General features: G+C 41.3%; 2 protein-coding genes across 6 annotated transcripts in view; both read left to right on the forward strand.

Moving 5' to 3' along the window:
* The window catches only part of ANXA4 (annexin A4), an 86,297-nt gene extending 71,002 nt beyond the window's left edge, over window positions 1–15,295 (forward strand). For all 3 annotated transcript variants that reach the window (XM_033239323.1, XM_033239322.1, XM_033239324.1), the window contains 6 exons: window positions 1,279–1,335; window positions 4,694–4,787; window positions 7,474–7,569; window positions 8,152–8,210; window positions 9,553–9,675; window positions 14,285–15,295. In XM_033239323.1, coding sequence (XP_033095214.1) covers window positions 1,279–1,335; window positions 4,694–4,787; window positions 7,474–7,569; window positions 8,152–8,210; window positions 9,553–9,675; window positions 14,285–14,344 — 489 coding nt within the window. In that variant the 3' untranslated portion in view covers window positions 14,345–15,295. The remainder of the gene's footprint in view (window positions 1–1,278; window positions 1,336–4,693; window positions 4,788–7,473; window positions 7,570–8,151; window positions 8,211–9,552; window positions 9,676–14,284) is intronic.
* Window positions 15,296–18,508: 3,213 nt separating this feature from the next.
* GMCL1 (germ cell-less 1, spermatogenesis associated) overlaps window positions 18,509–27,132 on the forward strand; it is a 52,851-nt gene continuing 44,227 nt past the window's right edge. For 2 of the 3 annotated variants that reach the window (XM_033239321.1, XM_033239320.1), the window contains exons 1-2: window positions 18,522–18,970; window positions 26,823–26,946. In XM_033239321.1, the coding sequence (XP_033095212.1) occupies window positions 18,711–18,970; window positions 26,823–26,946 (384 nt within the window). In that variant the 5' untranslated portion in view covers window positions 18,522–18,710. Of the gene's footprint in view, window positions 18,971–26,822; window positions 26,947–27,132 lie in introns of all 3 variants that reach the window. The other variant, XM_033239319.1, reaches the window with a different exon arrangement.

Below are 27,132 nucleotides of genomic sequence, written 5' to 3' on the forward strand. Positions count from 1 at the left end.
AGTAATGTAATAGTGACGTGTAGGATGAACAGTGGTGAGAACTGGAGGCTGGACGACCAGGTAGGAAGCTACCTGGAAAATTCCAGCTGGAAAATTAAGCAGGACTGAGCTAGGTGGGGCAGGGGTGCCTGAAAAGGGAAGTTGGAGACTCGAGACATTTCACCTCACTTCCCAACTGCATCTTTATCCCCGGCCTCCTTCCTGAGTGTGAGACTCTCATTTCACATTGCTTTTTAAATGTTTCCTTATGGATGTTCTACTGTCCCCTTAAACCAGTCCTCATGAACTAAACTGGAACTCATTTTCCCTTCAAACCAGCTCTTCTTCCTGACTTGTCTGTTTCTGTTAATGTTGCTGCTATTCCTCCTACACTTAAAGAAGCAGAACCCTGGAAATCGTCTCCAATTTTCACGTTGTTCTTGTCTCCAATATTTACTTAGTAACACCTGCCTGTGTCTCATATTTCTTTCCCACTTTTTCTTTTCCTCCCATATTTACCACTCTGATGAGCCATGCCTAGACCATAGAACATCGAGACAATGTAACAATAAAAATAGCCTAAAAACTAGAGGAAAGTAGCCCATTTTGTCACTTGTTAGCATTCTTCAGAGGCTTCCACCCTGCCTTCTTGTGAGCTGGTGTAGGTGAGGGGTAGGGGGACATTTTTATGGGATCCTCAAGTCCCACCATAGGTCCCATATTCTCTTGACTCTCCTCTGTTCCCAGCCTCCCCAGCTTTTTTTTTTTTTTTTAAAGATACAAGGTCTTGCTGTGTTTCCCAGGCCAGCTATTCACAGGTGCCATCTTAGCTCAATGCCTTGAACTCCTGGCCTCAAGCCATCCTCCCACCTTAGCCTCTTGAGTAGCTGGAACTACAAGCACACCCTGACCCCCTTTGGCAGAGGTTGATCAATGTAGATTTGCCAGTTAGGAAGGCATGAGTCAGCTGGGAAGACACAGGAGAGTGGGGTGGTGGGTGAGGCCAGGAGATAGTGGAGGGAGCTGTCCCTGGGAAGCATTTCTTCTCCTTCTCCTTCTATTGGCAAAGGCACCCATGCAACATTAGAGGCCACACTGAGCCTCAGCCCTCTAGGCACACGTCAGAGCCATGGTAATAATGCGAGCACGTTTAGAGGATGTCTGTCCTTCCTCCCTGGGTCTGAAGCCCCACTCCTCATGGTATTTTGTTTCATTACTCTAGACCTGCTATCTGAATGGTGTCCCCAGATCTTCATGTATATTCTCAAATTACTTTTTGTTTGTTTTTCTCATCCTCAGGGTGGGAGGGATGAAGGAAATTATCTGGACGATGCTCTCGTGAGACAGGATGCCCAGGTTGGTAGAACTACAGCTTCTTTCTTCCAGTTTTCTTCTCTTTTGCCAATAAGACAGGCCTTAGTGGGTGGACAACATCTTATATTACAGTGTATATTAGCCAGGCTTGGATATGTTCTTTAAAAACATTCCCACAGATGGCCTTTAATCACAGGTTTCTCGCGGAGGTACCTGGGGCTGGACATCATTATATAAGCACTCCTGGGTTCCAGGTTTCTCAACCTTAGGACCATTGTGTGGCAATCCCGGAGAACCACTGAGTGTCTTCTGAATGCCTTGGAGGTGAAAGGGACTGTTCACTGTGCATTTTTCTTCATCAAAGAGGACATTTGATAGAACCTATATAAAATAGCCTGGCACAGTGTATACCCTGCTGGGTAAAATTAATAGGAAACCCCAAGAGGCATTTGCCTGTCTATTTCCCAGCCTGGTGATGGTTGTCCTGGAACCAACCCATGGTCTAATCAGCTGTGGCCAGATAATACTAATAGCTAATAAAAAGTGGGTCATTATCAGATACCAAACACTGTTCTAAATTTTTTTTTGAGATGGAGTGTCACTCTTGTTGCCCAGGCTGGAGTGCAATGGCATGATCTTGGCTCACTGCAACGTCCACCTCCTGGGTTCAAGCAATTATCCTGCCTCAACCTCCCAGACAGCTGGGATAACAGGTGCCTGCCACCATACCCGGCAAATTTTTTGTATTTTTAGTAGAGACAGGTTTTCACCATGTTGGCCAGGCTGGTCTTGAACTCCTGACCTCAGGTGATCCACCTGCCTCGGCCTCCCAAAGTGCTGGGATTACAGGCATGAGCCATCGCACCCTGCCCACTGTTCTAAATTCTATATTAAGTATGTCATTGAATCTTTGCGATAACTTCATAAGGTAAGTATTGCTATCCCCATTTTACAAGCAGGGAAACTGAGGCTTAGAGAGGTCAAGTACCTTGCTCAAGCTCAGACAGATAATAAAGGACAGAGCTAGGATTTGAACCAATTGGCATCTAGACCCAGTATTCTCTTTTTTTTTTTTTTTGAGACAGGGTCTCACTGTCACCCAGACTGGAGTATGGTGGCGTGATCTCAGCTCACCATAACCTCCCCCTCCCAGGTTCAAGCAATTCTCCCACCTCAGCCTCCCGAATAGCTGGGATCACAGGATGCACCACCACCACCCAGCTAGTTTTTGTATTTTTAGTAGAGATAGGGTTTCAACATGTTGGCCAGGCTCGTCTTGAACTCCGACCTCAAATGATCCACCTGCCATGGCCTCCCAAAGTGCAGCGATTATAGGCATGAGCCACCGTGCCTGGCCATAGACCCAGTATTCTTAATCAGTACATAACCATAATGAGGGATTGGTCCCATTCAGTGTGTGAGGTATGAACAACTTAGTTTTATGCAAAAGAGAACTTGTTGCTTTCATTAGAGGGGATAGAGGTCTGTGTGTGGCTTGGGCTTCTTGGAGCATAGCAGCTGGGTTTCAAAAGGGAGCACCCAGAAAGCAAGCATTCCAGTGGAACCAATGGCGGTTGCATGATTGTTTATGATCTAGTCTCAGAAATCACAGTGTCACTTTCACTAACCTGCATCTTACTCTTTTTTTTTTTTTTTTTTGAGATAGGTTCTTGCTCTGTCTCCCAGGCTGGTGTGCAGTGGCATAATCTTGGCCCGCTGCAACCTTCACCTCCCAGGTTCAAGTGATCCTCCCATCTCAGCCTCCTGAGTAGCTGGACTACAGGCGCATGTCAGCATGCCTGGCTAATTTTTAAATTTTTTTTTGGTAGAGGTGGGGTTTTGCCATATTGCCCAGGCTGGTCTCAAACTCCTGGGCTCAAGCAATCTACCTGCCTTGGCCTCCCAACGTGCTATGATTACAGGCATGAGCCACCATGCCCAGCCAACTACTATGCTTTATTAATTAAAGCAATGTATTAGTCAGAATTCTGCAGAGGAACAGAACCAATAGAGAGAGAAAGAGAGACAGAGAGACAGACACAGACAAACACACACACACACACCACACACACACACAGAGGGGGTATGTGTGTGGTGGGGAGGGTGAAAGAGAGGATGGAGGTGGGCAAGTATCAGGATCTTCCGAGGGAGTCAGCAAGCTGGGGATGCAGGACAGCCATGATTTTGTTCCAGTCTGAGTCCAAAGGACTGACAACCAGGAGCAGGTCCCATCTGAAGGCCAGCAGGCTGGAAACCCATGAAGAACTGATGTTTCAGTTCACATTCAAAGGCAGGAAAAAAACTGATGCCCTAGCTCAAGGCAGTCAGGCAGGAGGACTCCCTCTTACTCTTGGGAAGGTCAGCCCTTTTGTTCCTGAAAACAAAAGCTTTCAGCTGATTGTATGAGGGTCCCTCTTCCATATTGGATCATCCAAAAACCCTCACAGAAACACCCAGAATAATGTTTGAGCAAAAATCTGGGTAACCCATGGCCTGGTCAAGTTGACATAAAATAAATTGTCACAAGCCTGTTGAGATTCGAGTTTCAGAAGTGCTGAATAAGATGAACGTTTTTGAATTAGGTGAATTAGATGAACGCTTTCAGCTTTAAATTTTTGTGATTATGTGAATTGACTCTAAAGCAGTGAGGGAATCAGAGAAAGAAGTGAAAAAATGGGGGAGTATATGGAGGTAAGCCCAATGAGCGACAATATGTGTGAGTTAAGATCTTTTTGAGAAATGTAACAGGCCAGCTGCTTATTATAAATGAACAGTAATTCTGAATTTAGCGATAATGTAGTTAAATTGAGCAGAATCAGTTTCTTGTATTCCTACCTGGTTGGAATGTAAGCAATTGGCAATGGGTCCCTGGTTCTACTGTTAGACCTGTAGCTTCAGGAAAATCACAGATCATTCTAGAGCAGGGCTATCCAATAGAACTCCCCGCAGTGATGAGAACATTCCACATCTGCACTGTCCTGTATGGGTGACTACTGGCCACCTGTAGCCGCTGGGTACTTGAAATGAGGCTAGTGTGACTGATGAGCTGAATTTTAAATTGTATTTAATTTTAATGAAAATTTAAACAGCCACATATGGTTAGTGGCAACTGTAGGGGACAGCCCAAATCTAGGACATTTCTTTTAGCTCTTAAGCTAGAACCATGTAGTCTCCAGCTAGGGAACTGCCAGTGTTTGCCTTGCCTCTCAGGAAGGTATGACGGAGTCCCAGCAGCCTGAGGAAGGGTCCTGAGTCATTTCCACTCACCACCACCACTTCCACCCCCATCACCAACAAAATAAAACTAATCTACCTCAGCTCTTTGAGCTTCTGGAAATATTTGCCTGTGTCCTGGCACATCCTTTTTGGAGTTTTAGACTTGTGCTTTGTTTGGCTTCAGGACCTGTATGAGGCTGGAGAGAAGAAATGGGGGACAGACGAGGTAAAATTTCTAACTGTTCTCTGTTCCCGGAACCGAAATCACCTGTTGCATGGTAAGGCACTTACTTCATTTCCCAAAGAAAGGGTGTGAAAGATAGCAAAAACTGTATTGCCCATAAGTAATTGATAACCTTTCTCCTTCAGTGGGTACAAAGAACTGATTGTACCCAAGTGTCTTAGATTCTCACCCTGGAAATGTATTAGTCCAATGACGTGTATGAAAGCTAATTTCTGAAAGATTAATTATGAATAATTAGCAAAAATGCATGTAGTCATAGAAGTTTGGCATTCTTGTTTCTAGGAAACTGACCTTCATAGTCGTTTTTCTAAAGTAGCCCCGGTATTTTCATTCTAATTTAGTTACATATGAAAGTAATCTGTAGTAGATCAGGTAGCAATAAAATAGTAATATTGGTTGATATTTATTCCCGTGTACCATCCAAGCTGTAAAGCTAATACAAGTGATTTCTTTAGGAGTTACGTTGTATGAGATGAATAGTGGATAATTTCAAATTTGAAATGTTTCTGATTTGTTTCTGATAAATATAAACTTTGTAATGTGATTTTAACTTATTTGGGGGAAAGATACTAGACAATTTTAGAATATTTGCTGTCAGGTTCATATTCTTTTAAACAGCAGTAAGGGTTTAATAAGATATTTCATCTTTTATACGAGTTCTTTAGATCTTTAAGTACATTATAATTTTATAAACCCACCCACCATACCTTTTTAGTCACACACACTGATTTGCAAAGCCTGTGGGAAATTTGAGAATGAGTTTGTTAAATTGAAAACATAAAGCAATTGAGAAGTACAACACATTCTGAAGTTGTAATTATTTCAGATTTTTCACAGTGACAAGAAACAGGTGATTACTCCTGTTAATCAATATCCCAGGCTACTATCAGAAACACAAACTTCTGACTCAGCTTCTTACTTCATTTCCTTCCCTTGCCTGGTTACAAATAATAGGAATCTCCCCCTGGTGGTATTTTCCAAGAACTGCAGGTCCTCAGAAGCCGATTTAGTGCATAAATGCATTTGCAAGCATTTTCACTTCTGGGTGCAAGTCAATAGTTAGGCAATTATGAAATATCTGTTTGTAAGCCACCGGGAGAAAATATTTTAAGCACTGTTTGGATTAGAAAAACTTCATAATTGTCTTACCAACCAACAATAATGGTGACGTTTCATGGTTTTGTTAATAATTTTCTATTTTCTAGGTGCATTGTTAAGCATTTTATAAGCATTGTTTCTTGCAACACCCAGTGGAGCAGTAATTATTTTCTCCATTTTACAGTGGAGAAAACTGAGGCTTAGAAATGTGTCAATTAAGTTCTTGGATTCTAAGCCACACACACTGACTTCAATTTAAGTAAGAAAATATGAAATAATATAGAATGGGCCGGGCGCGGTGGCTCACGCCTGTAATCCCAGCACGTTGGGAGGCCGAGGCGGGCGGATCACAAGGTCAGGAGATCGAGACCACGGTGAAATCCCGTCTCTACTAAAAATACAAAAAATTAGCCGGGCGCAGTGGCGGGCGCCTGTAGTCCCAGCTACTCGGGAGGCTGAGGCAGGAGAATGGCGTAAACCCGGGAGGCGGAGCTTGCAGTGAGCTGAGATCCGGCCACTGCACTCCAGCCTGGGCGACAGAGCGAGACTCCGTCTCAAAAAAAAAAAAAAAAAAAGAAATAATATAGAATGGCACAAGAGGGAAAATGGAAAATACTGGTAGCTCACAGATTTATACAGAGAGCTGAACACCTTCAGGAAGAACAGCAATCAAGGCAGTTCTGGGGGTCTCAGTAGAAGGGAATAATGGATTTTATTTCTAAAGCAGAGTTTCTGAAGTTCGTTCTCTATTAAAGGTGCTCATTATTGACCCCCTACTTGAGACTGGCTGAATTAGAACCTCTGAGTGTGACACCCAGGAAGTTTAACAGGTTTCTCTGAGGGTAAAGATGACGCAGTGCTTTTGGCCATCCCCGTGAGCTGCTCAATTAAAAAGTTCCCAGGAGAGAGTCTAATGGGTCCTGACTGGGTGAACTGCTCACGTGTTTGACAGAGGTTGTGGTGTATGTTGTTGAGTATGGTGTCCCTTGATTGACAGCCCTGTTAAAATCACATTGATGGAAGTGAGGCAGCACCCCAAAGAAGGCAATGGTGGGAAGATAAATTGGATACCTGCTCTAAGAAGGTTCCAGAAGGAGACAGCAAGAGAGGGGAACATATTCACCACATTCAAAAATACTTAGCAAAAAAAAAACAACAACAACAAATGTAATTATGTTTAAGTATTTTAAAAGATGCAACCAGCTGTTATTAACTGTGACTCAGTTTTGAAGAGGTTGAATTGTTCTAGTTTTGATGAGCCAAAAGGGAGATGACAGGGAGGTGATTGCCAAGGACAAAAACACAAAAAGACACATTCTACTTATTAAGGAAACAATGAGAAAGGAAAGCAAAGGTCCCCAGAGGCCATCTCCATTTTATGGACAAGGGTCCCACATAAGGGAAAGGACTTGACTGGTGTCCTGCAAACATCACAGCATTTCTTCCCTCTTGTCCACTCTGCACCTCCCTCCTGTGTGCTTACCCACATTACTAATTAGTTTCCTCCTCAAGTATGCTGAAAAATAAATAGTGTAGGCTAGTTAAAAAAGCCCATTTGCTCCATACATTTCAGTTTCCTCTATTTTTTCTTCCCAATAATACTATTTTGTTATTGTTTGCAGTGTTTGATGAATACAAAAGGATATCACAGAAGGATATTGAACAGAGTATTAAATCTGAAACATCAGGTAGCTTTGAAGACGCTCTGCTGGCTATAGGTAAGCTGGTAGGGGGAGTAGAGAAACAAATGTCTATAGATTTTCCTTCTCATTATCAGCTTGCAATATGGGGATACAGAATTATTTTCAGAGATAAAAAGTTGTTTGAATCACTCATGTTACATTCCAGGTTTTTAAACAAGAAATACCATATACAACCTGATTGCTATTGTGCCATGTGGTTTATATATTTTATATCTTCTATGCTTTTGTATGTCCTATGTGAAAGGTAATAGCGTGCAGATAAACAAGCTGCAGCTTGCAAGTCTGTGAATGGTTAGAAACTAGTAACTGTCTCATATGGCAGATACAATAATCCTCATTTTGAAACAAAATACCACCCTTTGCTTTGATAGACTTTATTAATTACTTCTCGAGGAACTTGATGATAAATTGAGGGTACTTTCTATCTGTGAAAATACATAGAGCGTAGCCTATGTTCATGAAACATTCCTTGGTTAAAATTTCCCTGGCAAAGCAAATATTGATAACTTGTAGAAACAGAGGAAACAACTGTCACTTTCCTTTTTTCATGGGTCTTATCTGTAATCTTTTCATTTCTTCTTTTTTTTTCTTTGCCAGTAAAGTGCATGAGGAACAAATCTGCATATTTTGCTGAAAAGCTCTACAAATCAATGAAGGTAAATGGCCTTATTTTTAGCATCTAAATGAATTTGAGTTATCTTGTGTCCACCTTCTTAAGCCTACTTATATCCCCTAGCCAAACTTTGCTCTGAAAGATCCAATTCCATTCATCGAATACTTCAGTGAGCGCCTGCTAATAATAATACTAGGTGATATTTACTGAGTACTTAGGATGTGTGGATCACTGTTTTTAATAGATTAATTATATCCCCGCAACAGCTCTATGAGGCTGGTACTATTACCCCCAATTTACAGATGAGGAAACTGAGGCATAGAAAGGATATGCAGTTTGCCCAAGATTCTCAGTGAGGAAGTAATGGAGCTAGAATGCCAGGTGTTTACCTGGCATTCTAGCTCCAGAGCCCATATTCCTAACCCTCCATCGTACTCTGCAGGCACCTGTGCTGAGAATCACAGGAGGTGCAGGGAAGGTCAAAATGTAGTCTTTGGCCAGGTGCGGTGGCTCCTGTAATCCCAGCACTTTGGGAGGCTGAGGCAGGTGGATTACTTGAGGTCAGGAGTTCAAGACCAGCCTGGCTATCGTGGCGATATCCCTGTTTCTGCAAAAATACAAAACTTAGGTATGGTGGCTCACGCCTATAATCCCATCTACTTGGGAGTCTGAGGCAGGAGAATCACTGGAACCCAGGAGGCAGAGGTTGCAGTGAGCTGAGATCGCACCACTGCACTCCAGCCTGGGTGACAGAGTAAGACTCTGTGTCCAAAAAAAAAAAAAAAGAAAAGAAAAATGTAGAACTTGCTCTCAAAGAATGTCTAGCCCAGACAAGTATGTGCAAAACACCAATTATAACAAGATAGAATGTAAGACAGTAGTTGAGGATCCAAACATTGTAGAAACACAGAGGAAAGGGTTTTTTTTTTTTTTTTCAATATTTGTTTTCTGAGGTAGGGAGTCTGCAAAGAATGTATAAAGAAGTTGGTACATTTGAGCAGGACCTTCCAAAAGTAAAAGTTTTACATCAGAGGATTTCACATGGCGAGGGGAAGAGGTGATAAGACTGGGGAGGGAAGGATAGTACTCTATGAGAAGGAATCGCAGGTGAGCCAGGTGGCAGGGTATGTCTGGACAGCACAGGTTATGGCTCTAGAAAAGCAGGGAACAGCATCCTGTGGTCAGAACATATAGCACTGGAAAAGTGAGTTGTGGAGAGCCGTGAATACCATGATGAGGAGTGAGGATATTCCTCAGGACTGCCAAGCAGTGGAGCAGAGGACATCATCAGCACAGTCATCTCTAGTCTTGCTTTGGCAGACTAAAGAAGACACTGAAAAACAGCTAGGTTTTTGTATATGTTTGGATTTCGTTTTCTTCCTTAGGGCTTGGGCACCGATGATGACACCCTCATCAGAGTGATGGTTTCTCGAGCAGAAATTGACATGTTGGATATCCGGGCACACTTCAAGAGACTCTATGGAAAGTCTCTGTACTCATTCATCAAGGTAGGTCACAGCAGCCTCAGTCCAGAGGAAAGGATCCAGAAAAGGACCCCTCTGACCTTGGCATTTAGCACTTGTCCCCTCTTCTTGGTATATATAATTTCTTTTAAAGATGATACTCCCGATATTTCCAGTCTCTCTTCTTTCACACAGATATTTAAACCTTTGCCAGGATACAAACTGGAAATTTGCCTTCTAAATACAGTAATTATTTTATGTTGACCCCAGACAAAGATTACATTTTAATGAATACTTTTAAGCCCACAATTTCCTCGTCTACCTAATTATGATAGAAGATAAACAACTGAATCCAGAGTCCTATGCAGGGCCAGCTGAGGTCTGCTGGGAACATGGAAAAGCATTTTAGTTATCCTGAATTACTGTTCTTTACCAGGCACCAGACTTCTAGGAGTCCTAAGAGGGCATGGTAGTGGTGAGAAATGATTCACCTCCCCCAAAGCCGGGCATTCCTGGGATTTTGTTTCTTGAGGATGCCAGAAGAGTCTCATGGACATGAAAGTGAGACAGATTTCCCTAGCAGCTAAGGTTGCCTGCACTGCAAGCTTCAAATTAGTGTTTGATCTGTGAATTAAATATTCTGAATCTTACTCAAAGCTTGGAGAGGTGTGACAATTAGGTGATTTAAACTGCAGATTTTTCTTTTTTTTTTTTTTTTTTTTTTTTTTGAGATGGAGTCTCACTGTGTCACCCAGACTGGAGTGCAGTGGTACAATCTCCACTCACTGCAACCTCCACCTCCTTGGTTCAAGTGATCCTCCTGCCTCAGCCTCCTGAGTAGCTGGGACTACAGGCATGAGCTTTGTATTTTTTATAGAAATGGTGTTTCACTATGTTGGCCAGGCTGGTCTCAAACTCCTGACCTCAAGTGATCCACCCCTCGCGGTCTCCCAAAGTGCTGGGATTACAGGCGTGAGCCACCGCGCCACCAAGCTGTGGATTTTGTGACTGTGTCTGCAAGGCATGCAGGAACTTCTTTCTATGTCTGGCTAGGCTATAAGGTAACTTGATTTTGCAGAGCTGAACTGTATAACTAGTTTAAGATTCAAGGATGACAGTAAGTGAAGTTATGGGAAGATATACTACAAACAAGAAAAAATAAAAATAAAAAAACCCCAGGAAATGACAAATGATTTATGGATGATATGGGGAGACTAGAACTCTCGTGCACCATTGGTAGGAGTGTAAAGTGGTGCAGCCACTGTGAAAAACAGTCTGTTAAGAAACTTTAAGCACCAAACTTCTTCAAAAAGTTTAATATAGACCAGGCATCGTGGCTCATGCCTGTAATCCCAGCACTTTGGGAGACCGAGACAGGTGAATCACTTGAGCCCAGGAGTTCGAGACCAGCCTAGGCAACATAGTGAGACCCTGTCTCTACAAAAAATACAAAAATTAGCTGGGTGTGGTGGTGCACGCCTGTAGTCCCAGCTACTCAGGAGGCTGAGGTGGGAGGATCACCTGAGGCTGGGGAGGTCGAGGCTGCAGTGAGCCATGATTGTACCACTTCAAGACTCCAGCCTAAGTAAAGACCCTTCCCAAAAAAGAAAAAGAAAAAATTTTAACATAGAATGACCACATGATCCAGCAATTCCACTCTCAGTTATATACTTAAATGAAAACAGGAACTCAAACAGCTAGTTGTACATCAACATAAACATTATTAACAATAGGCACAGGGTGAAAACAACCTAAATATCTATCAACAGATGACTAGATAAACAAAATATATATACATACATAAAAAGCAATGACGTTCAATGGTAGGCTGTCATGAAAAAAAGGAATGACATTTTTGATACATGAATGAACCTTGAAAATATACTAAGTGCAATAAATCAGACCAAAAGGACAAATATTGTATGATTCTGCTTTATGAAGTATGTAGAATAGGTAGATTCATAGGGACAGAAAGTAGATTAGAGGTTACCAGGAATTTGGAGGGAGAGGAAAGAATGGGAGTTATTGGTTAGTGGGTACAGAGTTTCTGTTTGGGGTGATGAAAGGGTTTTAGAAATAGACAGTGATGATGGTTACATAACACTGTAAAAGTAACATTGAAAATGGTAAAATGACAAATTATATATATATATTTTTTTACCACAATAAAAAGTCTCTGAAAGAATTTAAATAAAATTGTTTAATGAAATGTGAAAAGAGTAGACTATTATAATACTTAATCACAGCATTATTTATATTATTTACATTGCTTTATGTTATTTATATTTATATCAATAATATGGTATTATAGTATATAATTTTATATTATTATTACTATTAATAGGGAATAACTTAAATTAATTATGGAAAATTCATACAATATAATACTATACAAACACTAAAATGATTGAGTACAAATATATTGATTGGCTTGGGAAGAAAACACTATAATCTAGTGTATATATGTCTGTATATATAAATATGTAAATATATGTGTGTATACACACACACCACTAGAAAAGATTGAAAATAAAGAATACATTGCTCATCCAATAATAGTTGTCAAAAGAAACAAAAGACACAGAATAGAAGCATAAAATATGTAAATAATAGAAAAAAATGACAAAAGATAAAAATAAAAGTTATAAAAATAAACTCTCAGGTTAGGTAAAAATATGAAATCCAACTTCATGCTATTTATAAGAAACAACTAAAAAACAGTGACATATAAAAAGCTTAAAGAAAAACACCAGGGAAAGAAAGCGGACATATAAGAAAGAAAGTGGAGATTATGCTATTAGTAAAAAGAAGAATTTACGGAGAAAAAGTATTAAATTGGAGAGAGTGGATCACTTTATACTGACAAAGGCAACAATTCACAGCAAAGATTAAACTGTTATAAAACTTCAAGTGCCAAATCATATTGCATTGAAATATATAAATAAGAAACTCGAGGCTCCAGAAGAAAACATATAATGGAATTACTATGCTAGTGAGAGACTTTAATACATCCTATGCTTTGGCAGATCAGTAAGGCAAAGTATAAACAAGGATATATTAAGATTGAGTTTAACAGATATTTATTAAACTTTGAACCCTATATACAGAGATTCCATCTTTTCTAGTCCCCACGAATGACTAATATATATTAATCTAGGCCAGATGCAGTGGCTCACACCTATAATCCCAGCATTTTGGGAAGCTGAGGTGGGAGGATCGCTTGAGCCCAGGAGTTCGAGGCTGCAGCGAGCAATGACCACACCACTGTACTCCAGCCTGGGTGATATAGCAAGACCCTGTCTCTAAAAATATAATATAAATAAATAAATAAAAGATTTAAAATTTAATTATGACCACTAAAATTTCTATGTAGAAATTATAGAACCTTTCTGGAAGATTGTTTTGTAACCCATATCAAAATGTTTAAGAAAACAGGTTGGGTGCAGTGGCTCACACCAGTAATCCCAGTACTTTGGGAGGCTGAGGTGGGTGGATCACTTGAGGTCAGGACTTCACGACCAACTTGGCCAACATGGTGAAACCCCGTCTCTATTAAAAATATAAAAATTAGCCAGGCATGGTGGTGTGCACCCGTAGTGCCAGCTACACAGGCAGCTGAGGCAGGAGAATCGCTTGAACCTGGGAGGCGGAGGTTGCAGTGAGCCAAGATTGCACCACTGCACTCTAGCCTGGGCCACAGAACGAGACTCTGTCTCAAAAAAAAAAAAAAAAAAAAAAAAAAAGGTTTAAGAAAATGCATTTAGTCCAGTAATTCCTATTTTATGAAAATTTGTCCAGAATAAATCATTAAGAAAATATACAAAAATGTAACTACAATATGCTTATTGAAGCAGTGTTTATAATAGTGAAAAATTGAAACAACATAAATATCCAACAATAGGGAGAGGGAGGATGTGATTAAATAAATTATTTTACCTGCGTACAATGGGATAGTCTGTAACCATTAAATAATGTTGTAGAATAATATTTAACAAAACAGGGGTCTGGTACAGTGGCTCACGCCTGTAATCCCAGCACTTTGGGAGGCCGAGGTGGGCGGATCACGAGGTCAGGAGATTGAGACCATCCCAGCTAACATGGTGAAACCCCATCTCTACTAAAAATACAAAAATAAAAGCTGGGCATGGTGGCGGGCACCTGTAGTCCCAGCTACTCTGGAGACTGAGGTAGGAGAATGGTGTGAACCCAGGAGGTGGAGCTTGCAGTGAGCTGAGATCACGCCACTGCACTCCAGCCTGGGCAACAGAACGAGACTCCATCTCAAAAAAAAAAAAAAAATTAACAAAATAGGGAAATAGGCTATATTGTTAAGTGAAAAAGCAGAATACAGACTACTACTGTTCTATCACATTGGGTATCTAAATACATAGAAAAAAGACTGGAAGGACATTCACACATCAAAATGATAAGAATAGTAGTCTCTAGATGATGGAATAATGGTTGATTTTTGTGTTCTTTTTTGTCTTTATTTTCTACACTAAATAAGTATTACCTTTGTAATAAAAAATAACAAAAAAAAATTTAAAGCTAAGAAAAATCCAGCCAAGCTTGAAAAAGTTGGCTTAGATGACTTTGAACTGTGTGTTTTGTTTCAAAATTTATTTATCTCTAACTTTGCTTCCCTATCCAACAGGGTGACACATCCGGAGACTACAGGAAAGTACTGCTTGTTCTCTGTGGAGGAGACGATTAAAATAAAAATCCCAGAAGGACAGGAGGATTCTCCACACTTTGAATTTTTTTTAACTTCATTTTTCTACACTGCTATTATCATTATCTCAGAATGCTTATTTCCAATTAAAACGCCTACAGCTGCCTCCTAGGATATAGACTGTCTGTATTATTATTGCCTATAATTAGTCATTATAATGCTTTAAAGCTGTACTTGCATTTCAAAGCTTGTAAGACATAAATGGAGATTTTAAAATAGAAATAAAAATGTATTCCATGTTTTTAAAAGATTATACCTTGTGTTTCACAGACATTGAATATATTAAATTATTCCATATTTTCTTTTCAGTGAAAATTTTTTTAAATGGAAAACTGTTCTAAAATCACTTTTTTCCCTAATCTAATTTTTAGAGTAGCTAGTATTTTCTTCATTTGCAATTGTAAGCATCTGGTTAGTAAGAACGCCCATCCAGTTTTCTGTATTTCATAGTCAAAGCCTTGAAAGCATCTACAAATCTCTTTTTTTAGGTTTTGTCCATAGCATTAGTTGATCCTTACTAAGTTTTTCATGGGAGACTTCCTTCATCACATCTTATGTTGAAATCACTTTCTGTAGTCAACGTATACCAAAACCAATTTATCTGAACAAACTAAATTCTAAAGTATGGTTATACAAACCATATACATCTGGTTACCAAACATAGATGCCAAACATTCCATATTATTATAGTTAATGTCTTAATCCAGCTTGCAAGTGAATGGAAAAAACAAATAAGCTTCAAACTAGGTATTCTGGGAATTATGTAATGTTCTGAATTCAGTTTGATATAAAGAAAACTTTTTTGTGCTAAAAATACTTTTTAAAATCTTTTTCAATTTTGTTGATTGTAGTAATGTCTGTTTGCACTGTGCCTTTCAACTCTAGAAACATTCTGAAGATGTACTTGGATTTAATTAAAAAGTTCACTTTGTATGAACGTGGAAAAATAATTTTAATTTTAAAATGGTGTCTTTAGGCTGGGGGCAGTGGTTCACGCCAGTAATCCCAGCACTTTGGGAGGCCAAGGTGGGTGGATTACCTGAGGTCAGGAGTTCAAGACCAGCCTGGCCAACATGGAGAAACCGCATCTCTACTAAAAATACAAAAATTAGCCGGCTCTGGTGGCAGGTGCCTGTAATCCCAGCCACTCAGGAGGCTGAGTCAGGGAGAACTGCTTGAACCCAGGAGGCAGGAGGTAAAGGTTGCAGTAAGCCAAGATCACGGCAGCCTGGGCGACAGAGCGAGAAACCAAATCTTAAAGGGATGGGGAGGGGAAGGGAGGAGAGTGTCTTTAAAACGAGGTATAGTCTTTCTGTGATCCACTTTTCACCTTCTGAGGTTTTTCATCCCAACCCTTGAAAGGAGCTATTTTTGAAGGCCTTGTGTTGCTCAGTTTCTATAGGAATTAAAATATAAGAAAAAAATCACATATTTAGTCTTATGTATGCCTACTGGCTAATGTTCACATATGCCAAACACTACTCAATATCATAAAATAATGTATGAACTTATTCTCTGGAAATGAGTGATGCTGTCTGCTCTAAGTAGACCATTTATATTAAATATCATAAATGTATAAAAGACATTTATATTCTTATAGTAAGAATACTTGCCTTTGTTCATTTTATAACATCCGTTGTATTTTGGTGGGTGGAATAATAATTTTTTAGTTTTGTGTTGTTTATTATAAAAGCTACAGCTACTGGTAGAAGCTACTTATGTGAATATTTAGTCACTCCAGTTACTTACAGGAAATAATACTCCATTTCAGTGCCTTCCCAGAAGACCACAGAATCTCCAAATCAGCTTTATTTTGTCTTTGGAAGCATGGTGAATTTTTTGGTAGAAGTTTTATGTTTAAATGATACATAGGTTGGCCAAAATTTTAAAACAAATAGCATTTATTCACCAGAAGATTTCTAGAAGGTAGGATAAAGTCACCCTGGAGGAAAGTTTGTCATATTGAATTAGCATGACTTTGAGATATAATTATGAAGTAACTTTGTTTTTCCCTCCCCACTGTCCACTTACATTTATTCAGCGGGCCTAGTTCTTTCAGATGTAGATTCAGATAGAGAATAGAGTCATAATTTTTCTGTTCGGTCTTAGGTTTTAAAGTCCTACTGTGTAGTCCCTTAAGGTCATAAAACAGTGTCATTTTAGTAAGTAATATATCCAGTCAAAATTCCAAGTTTGATTTATAGTTGAGGCTTCTTCCCTCACTTACTTCTGGCCTACTGCCAGTAGGAAGCTGGTTTCTGGGGAAAGGGTGACTATGGGCTTCTCTTCTTTTTCCACCTAGCTTTCCTTCCACGTTCTTCCCCTGCCCCAACCTACCATGTCTGGGCTGTAGCAGAGAAGAGAGTTAAGGGGAGCAGGAAAGTTGTTACCTGACTGTCATTGCTGTAGTGGTAGAGGATCAGCCCTGCGTGACTCTGACAGACTAAAGTTGATTCTTGTAGGCATTCTTGTGGGTTCCTTTGTCGACCTCATCATGCTACTCACCTGCGGTTCCTTTGGCAAGGCAAATGTGTACTCCTTTTTCAGCCTCCAGGAATTTGGTGACTCTTTGAGGTTCTCAGTGCTGAAGTTCATTGCTTTCCTCCTAGACCTGTTGGGCAGGACCTAAGATGATCCTATCCCAGCTCTCTCATGGTGGTCCACATCTGCTCCATGGGAAACACCTGCACGTTCTTTGTGCTGGCAAATTCTGTGTTTGCAAGCTGATCCCTCTGCAGCCATCATTCTCTGCCTCCCACCTCCACCCCAAGCTGCGTCGGCTAGCCTCTCTCAGTTCAGATTTCTCATACACGAATCAGACATTAGTCCACTGGGGCCCTCAAACTGCGTATACTGCCGATGGGAGTCTAAATTGGTACATTGATGCAATCAACCCAGAGAGCAATTTAGTAATAGCTAACAAAGTTGCAAATTTCCCAGTAAATTCACTTCTGGGAATCGGCTTGGCGAATCCATTGCACATGATGTTCATTGCTGCTCTGTAAGGGTGTTAAAGTAGAAATAACCTCTCTCACTAAGGAATGTAAAAACAAATATGGTTCAGTCATTCAATGAGCAGTGAAAATTATCTAGCAATTGACCAAATGGACAAATCTCGAGAGTATAATTTTGAGAGGAGAAAGGTGCACAGTGAGAGGTACAGCTGTGATTCCGTTCCATGATATGTCTAAACATGCAAAAGAAAATATGGGTAGGCATGTAAGGACATACATGGACATAATGATATACAACATTCTCAGCACAGTGATTGCCACTGGGGAGAAGACAGAATGAGATGGAGGAGGTACACAGGGGCTTCTGCCTATCTGTATTGTTCTATTTAAAAAGAATGAATCATCGATTACACCTCAATAAAGCGGAGAGGAAAAAAAGAATGAAACCAAGTATAATAAAATTTCAAGCTAGTGGTCGGTCCACAGGATAAATATTTTTATTATTTTACTTAAAAAGTAACAGGAGTCAGGGAGTGAACGCTCGCTGTCCGGAGTCCATCACAAGAGCAGCTCCTCCAGGCAGACACTTGTCAATTTTGCTAGGGCCTCCTGAAGGCACTTTTTTTGAGTACGGACAGTCATGGTGCCAGACCCTATTCGGACATCCCACTGGCACTTGAGAGGAAAGGAAAGGAGTGCCGGGAACGTTCCCGTAACTTAACGGGTTCCTTTCACGTCTACAGCAGGGTAGGGCTCCAGTTAAGGAAGCCCAGGAATCCAGCATAGCGCCTCAGCCTAGGGGCTCTCTCACAGGAGGCCACGCCCAACAAAGCAGAGCGTGGCCCCCGCAAGCGCCGAGCTCCCGCAAGGAGACCAAATAGCTTCGGGGTTTTGCCACTTGCTTAGCACAGGCCCATAAGCACCGGGGACTCAAGGCACCTTTGTAGAAAGAATGCGTGACTGAAGTCCCAAGTCTTGCCACTACAAAGGCGTGTGTGAACTACGGCTTAACACTGCGTCTACGCCTAAGTTCCGGTTAATAGGAGGCCAGGCCCACCGCAGGCCCGCTGGGCTGTGCGCAGGCTCCACCTGCCACGCACGCACGCACGCCTGCCTTGCCCCGCCCCTTCCGGAGGCTCGCCATACGCAGGCGCCCTCCGGCCCGCGCTTTGTTGCGAAAGCGAGGGGGCGAGGTCCTGCGGTGCTAGCGCGCGGAGCGACCAGAAGCTGCGCGGGGGGCGGAGGATGGAGGCTGTCCGCTGCAACGGTTGGGGCTGCGCGTGAGAAGGTGGCGGTGTAGGCATCTGCGCTCGGGGAAGGCTGGCGGCGGCGGCCGGGCCATGGCGGGAGACCCCCTTCTCTGGGCTCCCTGAAGTCTCGGGGAGCCGTGACCCATGGGATCGTTGAGCAGCCGGGTGCTGCGCCAGCCAAGACGAGCCCTTGCCCAGCAGGCGCAGGGTGCCAGGGCGGGGGGCTCGGCCCGGAGGCCGGACACTGGAGACGATGCGGCGGGCCACGGCTTCTGTTACTGTCCGGGCAGCCACAAGCGCAAGCGGAGCAGCGGGGCCTTCTGCCACTGTCACCCTGACTCGGAGACGGACGAGGGTGAGGAGGAGGGGGACGAGCAGCAGCGGCTCCTCAGCACCCCTCGAAGGTACGTGGGGGCATGCACCTGCGCGGACCTGGACCCGCACCTGTTGGGCCTGGGGCCGAGCCGGCGCCCCGTGCGCTTGCGGGGTGCAGCGCTCCCCAGCCCATGGAGAGGGGTCGTGCCCTTGACAAGTGAATGTGGAAGCCGGCCCTATGCCGGGCGGACGGGGGAGCGCTTTAGGAGACGCCTGGTGTTCTGCATTTTTAACCACAGACGCTTCCAGGGTGTTGTTACAGCCCCAAGATGAGGATGAGAAACGCCAAGCCCGAGCTCGCGTCTCGTTAAACCTTAGAGACGCCCGGCTGGCTGGCCTTCCCAGTCCACCTTTGCCCTCTCAAGTGGGTAGCCGCAGACTAAGTTGTTTTGCATCCGGTTGCCTTAGTACAGACACTAAATGTAATCTCTGAAATGGGCACTCTTACTGTCGCCCACTCAGTGGAGGGGAAATAATTGCACGCAGGATTTCTCGTTAATCGTAAAGGTGAAGTTTATCAATAGTGTACATTTGTTCCTACCCAGGAACAAAGTCTGTGCAAGTTTCTAGTAGTTGAAGTCGTTGACCGTGGATGTACTGTATGTAGGGCGGTGGTGCTGCAGCTTGCTTAACTTTTTTTTTTTTTTTTCTGATGAGTTGAAAGATGGAATATTGACTTGTGACCTGGAATTGGAATGTAGTTTATAGGTAGAATATATTCTTACACAAACAATTTGGTTTTTCTGCTTTTGTTTTTAAAGGTGATTTGATAGGGTCACAGATGAAATTTTTTTAATCATTTCTTTTTCTTTTTTTCTTTTTCAGACAGAGCCTTGCTCTGTCACCCAGGCGGGAGTGCAGTGGTGCGATCTCAACTCACTGTAACCTCCACTTCCTGGTTCAAGCGATTCTTGTACCTCAGCCTCCCGGGTAACTGGGACTACAGACACGCACCACCACGCCTGGCTAATGTTTTCTATTTTTAGTAGAGACAGGTTTCATCATGTTGGCCAAGCTTGTCTCAAACTCCCAAACTCAGGTGATCTGCTGGCCTCATCCTCCCAAAGTGCTGGAATTACAGGCGTGAGCCACTGCGCACCCGGCGTAAAATTAAACTTTATGAGCAGATTCAAAAAGGTTTTGCTATACTAGTGTTACATATTGTAAAAAAGGAATCATAGATTTAAAACTTAATAGTTTGGTTTATAAAACCTTTTGTACCTTTTTTTATGAATATTTTTATTTATTTACAAAAATGGACCCCTACTGTGAATACTATTCAGTAACTTTTTTTGTTGTTTATTTGATTTTTGGAGTTTTTTCCTAAAGAGACAGGGATCTCACTATATTGCCCAGGCTGGTCTCAAACGCCTGGGCTGAAGCGATCCTCCCACCTCAGCCTCCCAAAGTGCTCAGATTACAGGTGTGAGCCACCATGCCTGACCCTGTAACCTTTTTGAAGAGTCAGTGTAGCATAGTGTTTTTTGGAAAATTTTTTTTCTTTTTTGAGACAGGGTCTCGCTCTGTGGCCCAGGCTGGAATGCAGTGGTGGGATCATGGCGCACTCTACCTCGACCTCACAGACTCAGGCAATTCTCCCACCTCAGCCTTCTGTGTAGCTGAGACCACAGGCATGCACCCCCACCACACCCAGCTAATTTTTTTATTTGTAGAAACAAGGTCTCACTCTGTTGCCCACCCAGGCTGGCCTTGAACTCCTGGGTTCAAGTGATCCTCTTGCCTTACCTCCCAAAGTGTTGGGATTACAGGTGTGAGCCACCGTTGCCAACCTGTAGCATAGTTTTAAGAGTTCAAATTCTGAGTTCTTGGCCAGGTGCAGTGGCTCATGCCTATAATCCCAGCACTTTGGGAGACTGAGGCAGACAGATCACCTGAGGTCAGGAGTTCAAAACCAGCCTGGCCAACATGGCAAAACTCTGTCTCTACTAAAAATATAAAAATTAACCAGGCGTGGTGGCGGGCGCCTGTAATCCCAGCTACTCGGTACGCTGAGGCAGAAGAATGGCTTGAACCTGGGAGGTGAGGTTGCAGTGAGCTGAGATGACACAACTGCACTCCAGTCTGGGTGACAAAGTGAGACTCCGTCTCAAAAAAAAAAAAAAATTTTGACTTCTTGTCTGTATTCTGCACTTAATAGCCTTATTTTCCTCATATGTAAATTGGAGATATAAATACCTGCCTTTCAGGCTTTGACAAATATGAGGACAAACAAATGCACAATGTCTAGCATGTAAGCATGCAGTAAATATGTCTCCTTGATGAATTGGGCCCTTTATCACAACAAAATGTTCATCCTTCTTTATCCCTAGTAATTTAGCCACTACCACATACATGTATTTATTTATTTATTTATTTGTTTATATTTAGTGGGTACAGGTGCAGGTTTCTTACATGCATATAACGGGTAGTGGTGAAGTCTGGGATTGTAGTGTATCCATCAGCCACTTTCTTTTGATAAATGTCTGAATATCTCATTTTCCCTCCTTTCACTTTTTACCTGTGTATATTTAAAATAGGTATCATGTAAACAGCATATAGTTGAGTCTTGCTTCTTTTATCCAACAGGACAATCTAACCTTTCAATTAGTAGTTAGACCACTTACATTTAATGTAATTATTGAAATATACGTCACAGTGCATTTGAAGGAGAGAAATCACACAGCAATTTGAATACAGGAAATTTAATAGAAACATTATTAACAAGGCACAGAGAATTAACTACTGAGGACAAAATGCTAAGGTAAAGAGATCTCTAGAAAATACATGGAGTAGTCAGTACTTCTAAGGCTGAGGCAGAATAGCCACAGAAGGAACAAATTTGGAATAGGTGCTCCCAACCCTTTACCAAGCTAAGATTCAGATGATGTTGAAGGAGGTGTGGCTGTAGCCCACTGGATGGTGGAAAAGTTTGCTCAGGTGTGGTAGGCTGAGGCTGGCAAGCAGGACACTGCCTACTAGGATGCCAACAAAATTATTTGGAGGCCTTTTGGCCCAGAAGGCCAAAGATATTAACTATCTAGACCTTTACAGAAAAAGTGTACCAACTCCTAGACTACATAAGTAGACTGGAATGGAAAGTTTTTAAAGCAAACCTTTATCAGAAAATGCATATCAGAGTTTAGTGTGTGTATATTACTAGAAGATGCTTGGATTATTCAGCCCAGTACGGATGCAGGGTATAAGAAAACACTAGGATGGGCCAGGCACGGTGGCTCACGCCTGTAATCCCAGCACTTTGGGAAACCAAGGCAAGCAGATCACTTTAGGCCAGGAGTTTGAGACCAGCCTGACCAACACAGTGAAACCCCGCCTCTACCAAAAAATACAAAAATTAGCCAGCCATGGTGGTGTGCGCCTGTATTCCTAGCTACTTGGGAGGCTGAGGCAGGAGAATTACCTGAACTCAGAAAGCAGAGGTTGTAGTGAGCCAAGATTGCGCCACTGCGCTCCAGCCTGGGCAACAGAGTGAGACCCTGTCTCAAAAACTAAATAAATAAAAATTTAAAAGAGAAAGTATTAAGATGTTGAATTTTGTGTGTTGGCCCTAGTATATACTTCCTGAGGTTGTCTGGTGTGCCCTCCCACATCAACAGACCACCTTATGAGAAGTTTTAGCTTTTAGGCCCAACTTCCACCTCATACCTTTGTCAACTGCATGTTTTACTTTTACATTTACAAGACTGTTAAAACCCACACTGTTCTACAACCAGATCTTGAGTGTTTTGTCCATAGCTTGTCTCTAAAAAATTGAAACAACATTACATAGTTATAACTATGTAAATATTGTTTCTGAAGAGTTAAGTAGTGTGCTAGGATTATAAATCATACTTGATGGGTCCAATGTCACAACCCCTTGTCTGTTCAAAGGGAGAAATTTTTCCAACCTCACAGTCATAGGGAATCTGTTCTTATATTCCATCAAGTGCTTAACGTCAGGCCCTGCTTTTGTTTGTATCTTATTTGGACAGTGCCTTTTTTTTTTGTATTGCTTTTTTATTGTCCCAGAGTGTATAATGGCCTTTCCCCCACTCTTGACAAGTAACAATATTCCTTCATCATGGCTTCAGGTTTTTCTGAAAAAACACAGAAAAGTCTTTTGAAACACACTTTCATGGAATCCTTCTCTAAAACCTAGACCTCTTCCATCCTCCTGTTCCAATCTGGATTTGTCTGCTCTTATGCTGGGACTTCTTTTCACCCCATCTCTAGGATTGAATTCACTATTTTGTGTAGCCTGCATTTCTTTCTCACTCATTTTAGGAACTATTTAATACACCTCAAATATTTTTCCAAGAAAGGGTGCAAAAGGGGGTAATTTGTGCATATCTAAATATAAATTTAGTCTCTTTTACTTTATTCATCCTCTGTCTGAGTATGGAAATCTAAAATAACTTTCTTCATATCTTTGATGACACTGCTTCATTGTCTTCAGGCCTACAGTCTTGAAGAAAAATTTGATCCTGGTGTAATTCTCTTTTCAGGTGACCATTTTTGCTCTCTGGAACTTGTGGAACTTTTTCTTTGGTATTTTAGGATTTAACTAGAATGTGCTTAAGTATGGGTCTTCTAATGGCCTTGGTACTTGTTCCTTATAATCTGAAGACTCAAATACTACCTTAGTTTTGGGAAATTTTTTTCCATTAATTTCTTCCATAATTTCCTTTCTCTTGTTGTCTTTATTTTCGCTTTCTGGGATGCCTCTTAACTGGATTTTGGATTTCTTGGATTATGCATCTGTCTCTTCTTTTTTCCTTTCTTTGTCTTTTTGCTTTATATTCTGGGAAATTTCCTTTAACTTTTTCATTGCTGTCATTAGGTTGTTTGGCCCTAACTATGAGGTATTTCTTTTGGACCAGGGGTGAGAATTACTAAAACATGAAATGTGCTGTGATCCATGAAAGCTTGGGAACCTCTGCTCTGCAAAGCATGCCCCACCTATAACCAGCTTAGTAGTCTTCTTACTCAAAGAAGAGGTACATTGGAAATAGATCTATTTACTCAAAACACCATACACCAGTTACTCATTCTTCAATGTAAGTGGACAAGCAAGGAAGGATCACCCAACATGAGGAAAAAAACCAAAGAATGGTTTGTTTGTTTTTTTTAAATTTCAGTAATCATGTCTTTAGTCTCTAAAAGCTCTTTCTTGTTCTGAGTCATCCTTTATCATAGCTTCCTACGGGGTGAATATAATAATCTCAGATCTCTAGGTATACTGGTGAGAGGATTTTTTGTTCCTCTCTTTTCCCTGAATTATGTTTCCAGGGATGGAGGGAGCCTCTCTCTCTCTCTCTCTCTCTGTCTCTCTCTCTCTCTCTCTGTCTCTCTCTCTCTCTCTTCTCTCTCTCTGTCTCTCTCTCTCTCTCTCTGTCTCTCTCTCTCTCTCTGTCTCTCTGTCTCTCATATGCTCTTATTCTTCCTCATGTTGGGTGATCCTTCCTTGCTTGTCCACTTACATTGAAGAATGAGTAACTGGTGTATGGTGTTTTAATTGAGTAAATAGATCTACTTCCAATGTACCTCTTCTTTGAGTAAGAAGACTACTAAGCTGGTTATAGGTGGGGCATGCTTTGTAGAGCAGAGGTTCCCAAGCTTTCATGGATCACAGCACATTTCATGTTTTAGTAATTCTCACTCCTGGTCCAAAAGAAATAGCTCATAGTTAGGGCCAAACAACCTAATGATAGCAGATTGCATGGTATCTGACACAGGTGTTACTGTGTTTCCTTCAAATTTAAAATATTCCACATGCCTCTCTGAGTTGGCTGTGGTGCTCTAAGTTCAGATGGTATCCTGAACTGGTGAATTTCACACACAGTTTGGGAACCATGACTCAGGGTGAATGGATTGGGAGTGAACAGGCCACAGATTCTTTAAATTTCAGAATGAGGATTGCTTTGTCTGGGCACCAGCAGCTACCCTACAGCCTTAGGTCTTCCATTAGCTTTGTGCTGTTTCTAGAAAAGCCTTGGAATATTTTTGCCTCAGTGTCTGTACTATCCTTATCTATAATCTGTGTTCATAGAGTGGAGAAGGCACTAATGTCCCCATTTTCTGCTCCTCTTCTTTCTTCTGCCTTCGTTTCCCTGAGACCTCATCCTACTTTTCTCCCAAGGGTTCTGACGGGCAGATAAGCTTAGCCTCCGTCCTAGCCCTCCATAATGTATGTTTTGGCTATGGCTTTCACTGTTCTTTTTCATTTGAATTTATTTTCTAACTTTCAGATCTGTGTAAATCTTTCATCAAGTGATAAGTCTACCCTTTACCTTTTCCTGGTGTGCACTTATTCCTTTTTGTACTCTTAATCTTTAATGTAACTTGGGGAGGGATGGGAAGCCAACATGTGTACATTCTGCTATCAGGAACTGGAAACTACACTGTCTCTTGATTTCTCATCATAATCAATGAAGTGGGTACTATTAATGTCCTCTTTTTACAGCTGTGATAACTGAACAGGGGGGCAGCTGGGACTCAAACCCAAGTCTGTTACCACTAAGGCATGTGCTGTTTTTATTGTTGGCTAGGAAGAGGTGTTAAGTACACAGGTGTTAAATTCACCAGTTCAGGATGTCATCTGAAACAATTACTTCATTTTTAAAAAGAGATTGAGGGCCGGACGCAGTGGCTCAAGCCTGTAATCCCAGCACTTCGGGAGGCTGAGACGGGCGGATCACGAGGTCAGGAGATCGAGTCTATTCTGGCTAACATGGTGAAACCCCGTCTCTACTAAAAAATACAAAAAAAACTAGCCGGGCGAGGTGGTGGGCGCCTGTAGTCCCAGCTACTGGGGAGGCTGAGGCAGGAGAATGGCGTGAACCCGGGAGGCGGAGCTTGCAGTGAGCCGAGATCGCGCCACTGCACCCCAACCTGGGCGACAGAGCGAGACTGCGTCTTAAAAAAAAAAAAAAGAGAGAGAGATTGAAAGTTTTATGTGCTAGGAAACCTGTCAGAATTGATCAGGAATTTGAGATATTGATCAGCCTCTGCCTAGGGCCTTTTCTTGGTTACTAGACCATTTTGAGCAATTATTTTCAAACTTTATTTTTTTAGTCAAGTTCTTCCTTTAAATTATATCTGTGCAGAAATCCAGTATGTTTACAGATATAATAGGTGATGCTGCTTTGGTTGAAGTTAGATGGGATACTCACAGTTCACTCCTCAGCTCTCCTTGGTGGCCCCTAAGACTTCTCCTTTGAGCAGTTTTAAAAAACCTTTCATCTAAAATAAATAAATAATTTCAAAAAACAAATAAGAAAAGAAAACCTTTGATCCAAGGTTGCAAACCATTTGTCCAGCGGGAAGAAAACATTTTAAGTAGTTTAAGAATAGGTTGGTACCAAAGTAAGATTAAATGTAAATCATTTTAAAATTAAAAATTTTTTAATTTAAAAATCATTTAAAATTTAAAATTACTTGGGTAAGTGAAATGTTTACTCTTGTTCTCCATTTCCTAGTTGCAGATTATTGCACTATTTGAGTTCCTTCATAGTGCTGGTTTTTAAATAAGGAAATAAGCAAAAAAATCAACATGCTAACTTCTTAATCTATTGAATAGGTAATTAAATTAGTCCAAAATTGCTAAAATGTGTGTAGTGAAAAGTCTGCCTCCCATGCCGCCCCCATTTCTCCACTATCTCTCTCGTGCATAAAGGACCCCAGAGATAACCACTATTGTTAGTTTCTTATGTACTCTTCTAGACACAAGAAAATTTGAATATATACTCTCCCCCTATCCTTTTACACAAATATTATTTTGACTCTATTTAATAGAAATTGAATAAAAGGAGTATTTAGAAATATATGCAAAATCAGTAAAACATTCAATTTATATAAATATGTGACTTTCATTTCTTTTAACAGGAAAAAATTAAAGAGTACGTCTAAATATATTTATCAAACATTATTTTTGAATGGTGAAAACAGTGACATTAAGATTTGTGCTCTAGGAGAAGAATGGAGCTTACACAAAATATATTTATGTCAAGTAAGTATTTTTTCTATTTGAGTAACAGGGTAATCACTTAAACTCTTAAGTCATGTTCTTTCTCATTGCACTTCACAGTAATCTTTTGCATGAACATCATAGTGGTTAAATCCTCTCATTTGGTAAAAAGTCTGTAAGAAAAATGGTAAGCATTGTTAGTGAAAACTAAGTTTGGTCTAGAAAGAG

The sequence above is a fragment of the Trachypithecus francoisi genome, unplaced genomic scaffold (assembly GCF_009764315.1).
Source record: "Trachypithecus francoisi isolate TF-2019V2 unplaced genomic scaffold, Tfra_2.0 Lachesis_group17, whole genome shotgun sequence".
Taxonomy (NCBI): Eukaryota; Metazoa; Chordata; class Mammalia; order Primates; family Cercopithecidae; genus Trachypithecus; species Trachypithecus francoisi.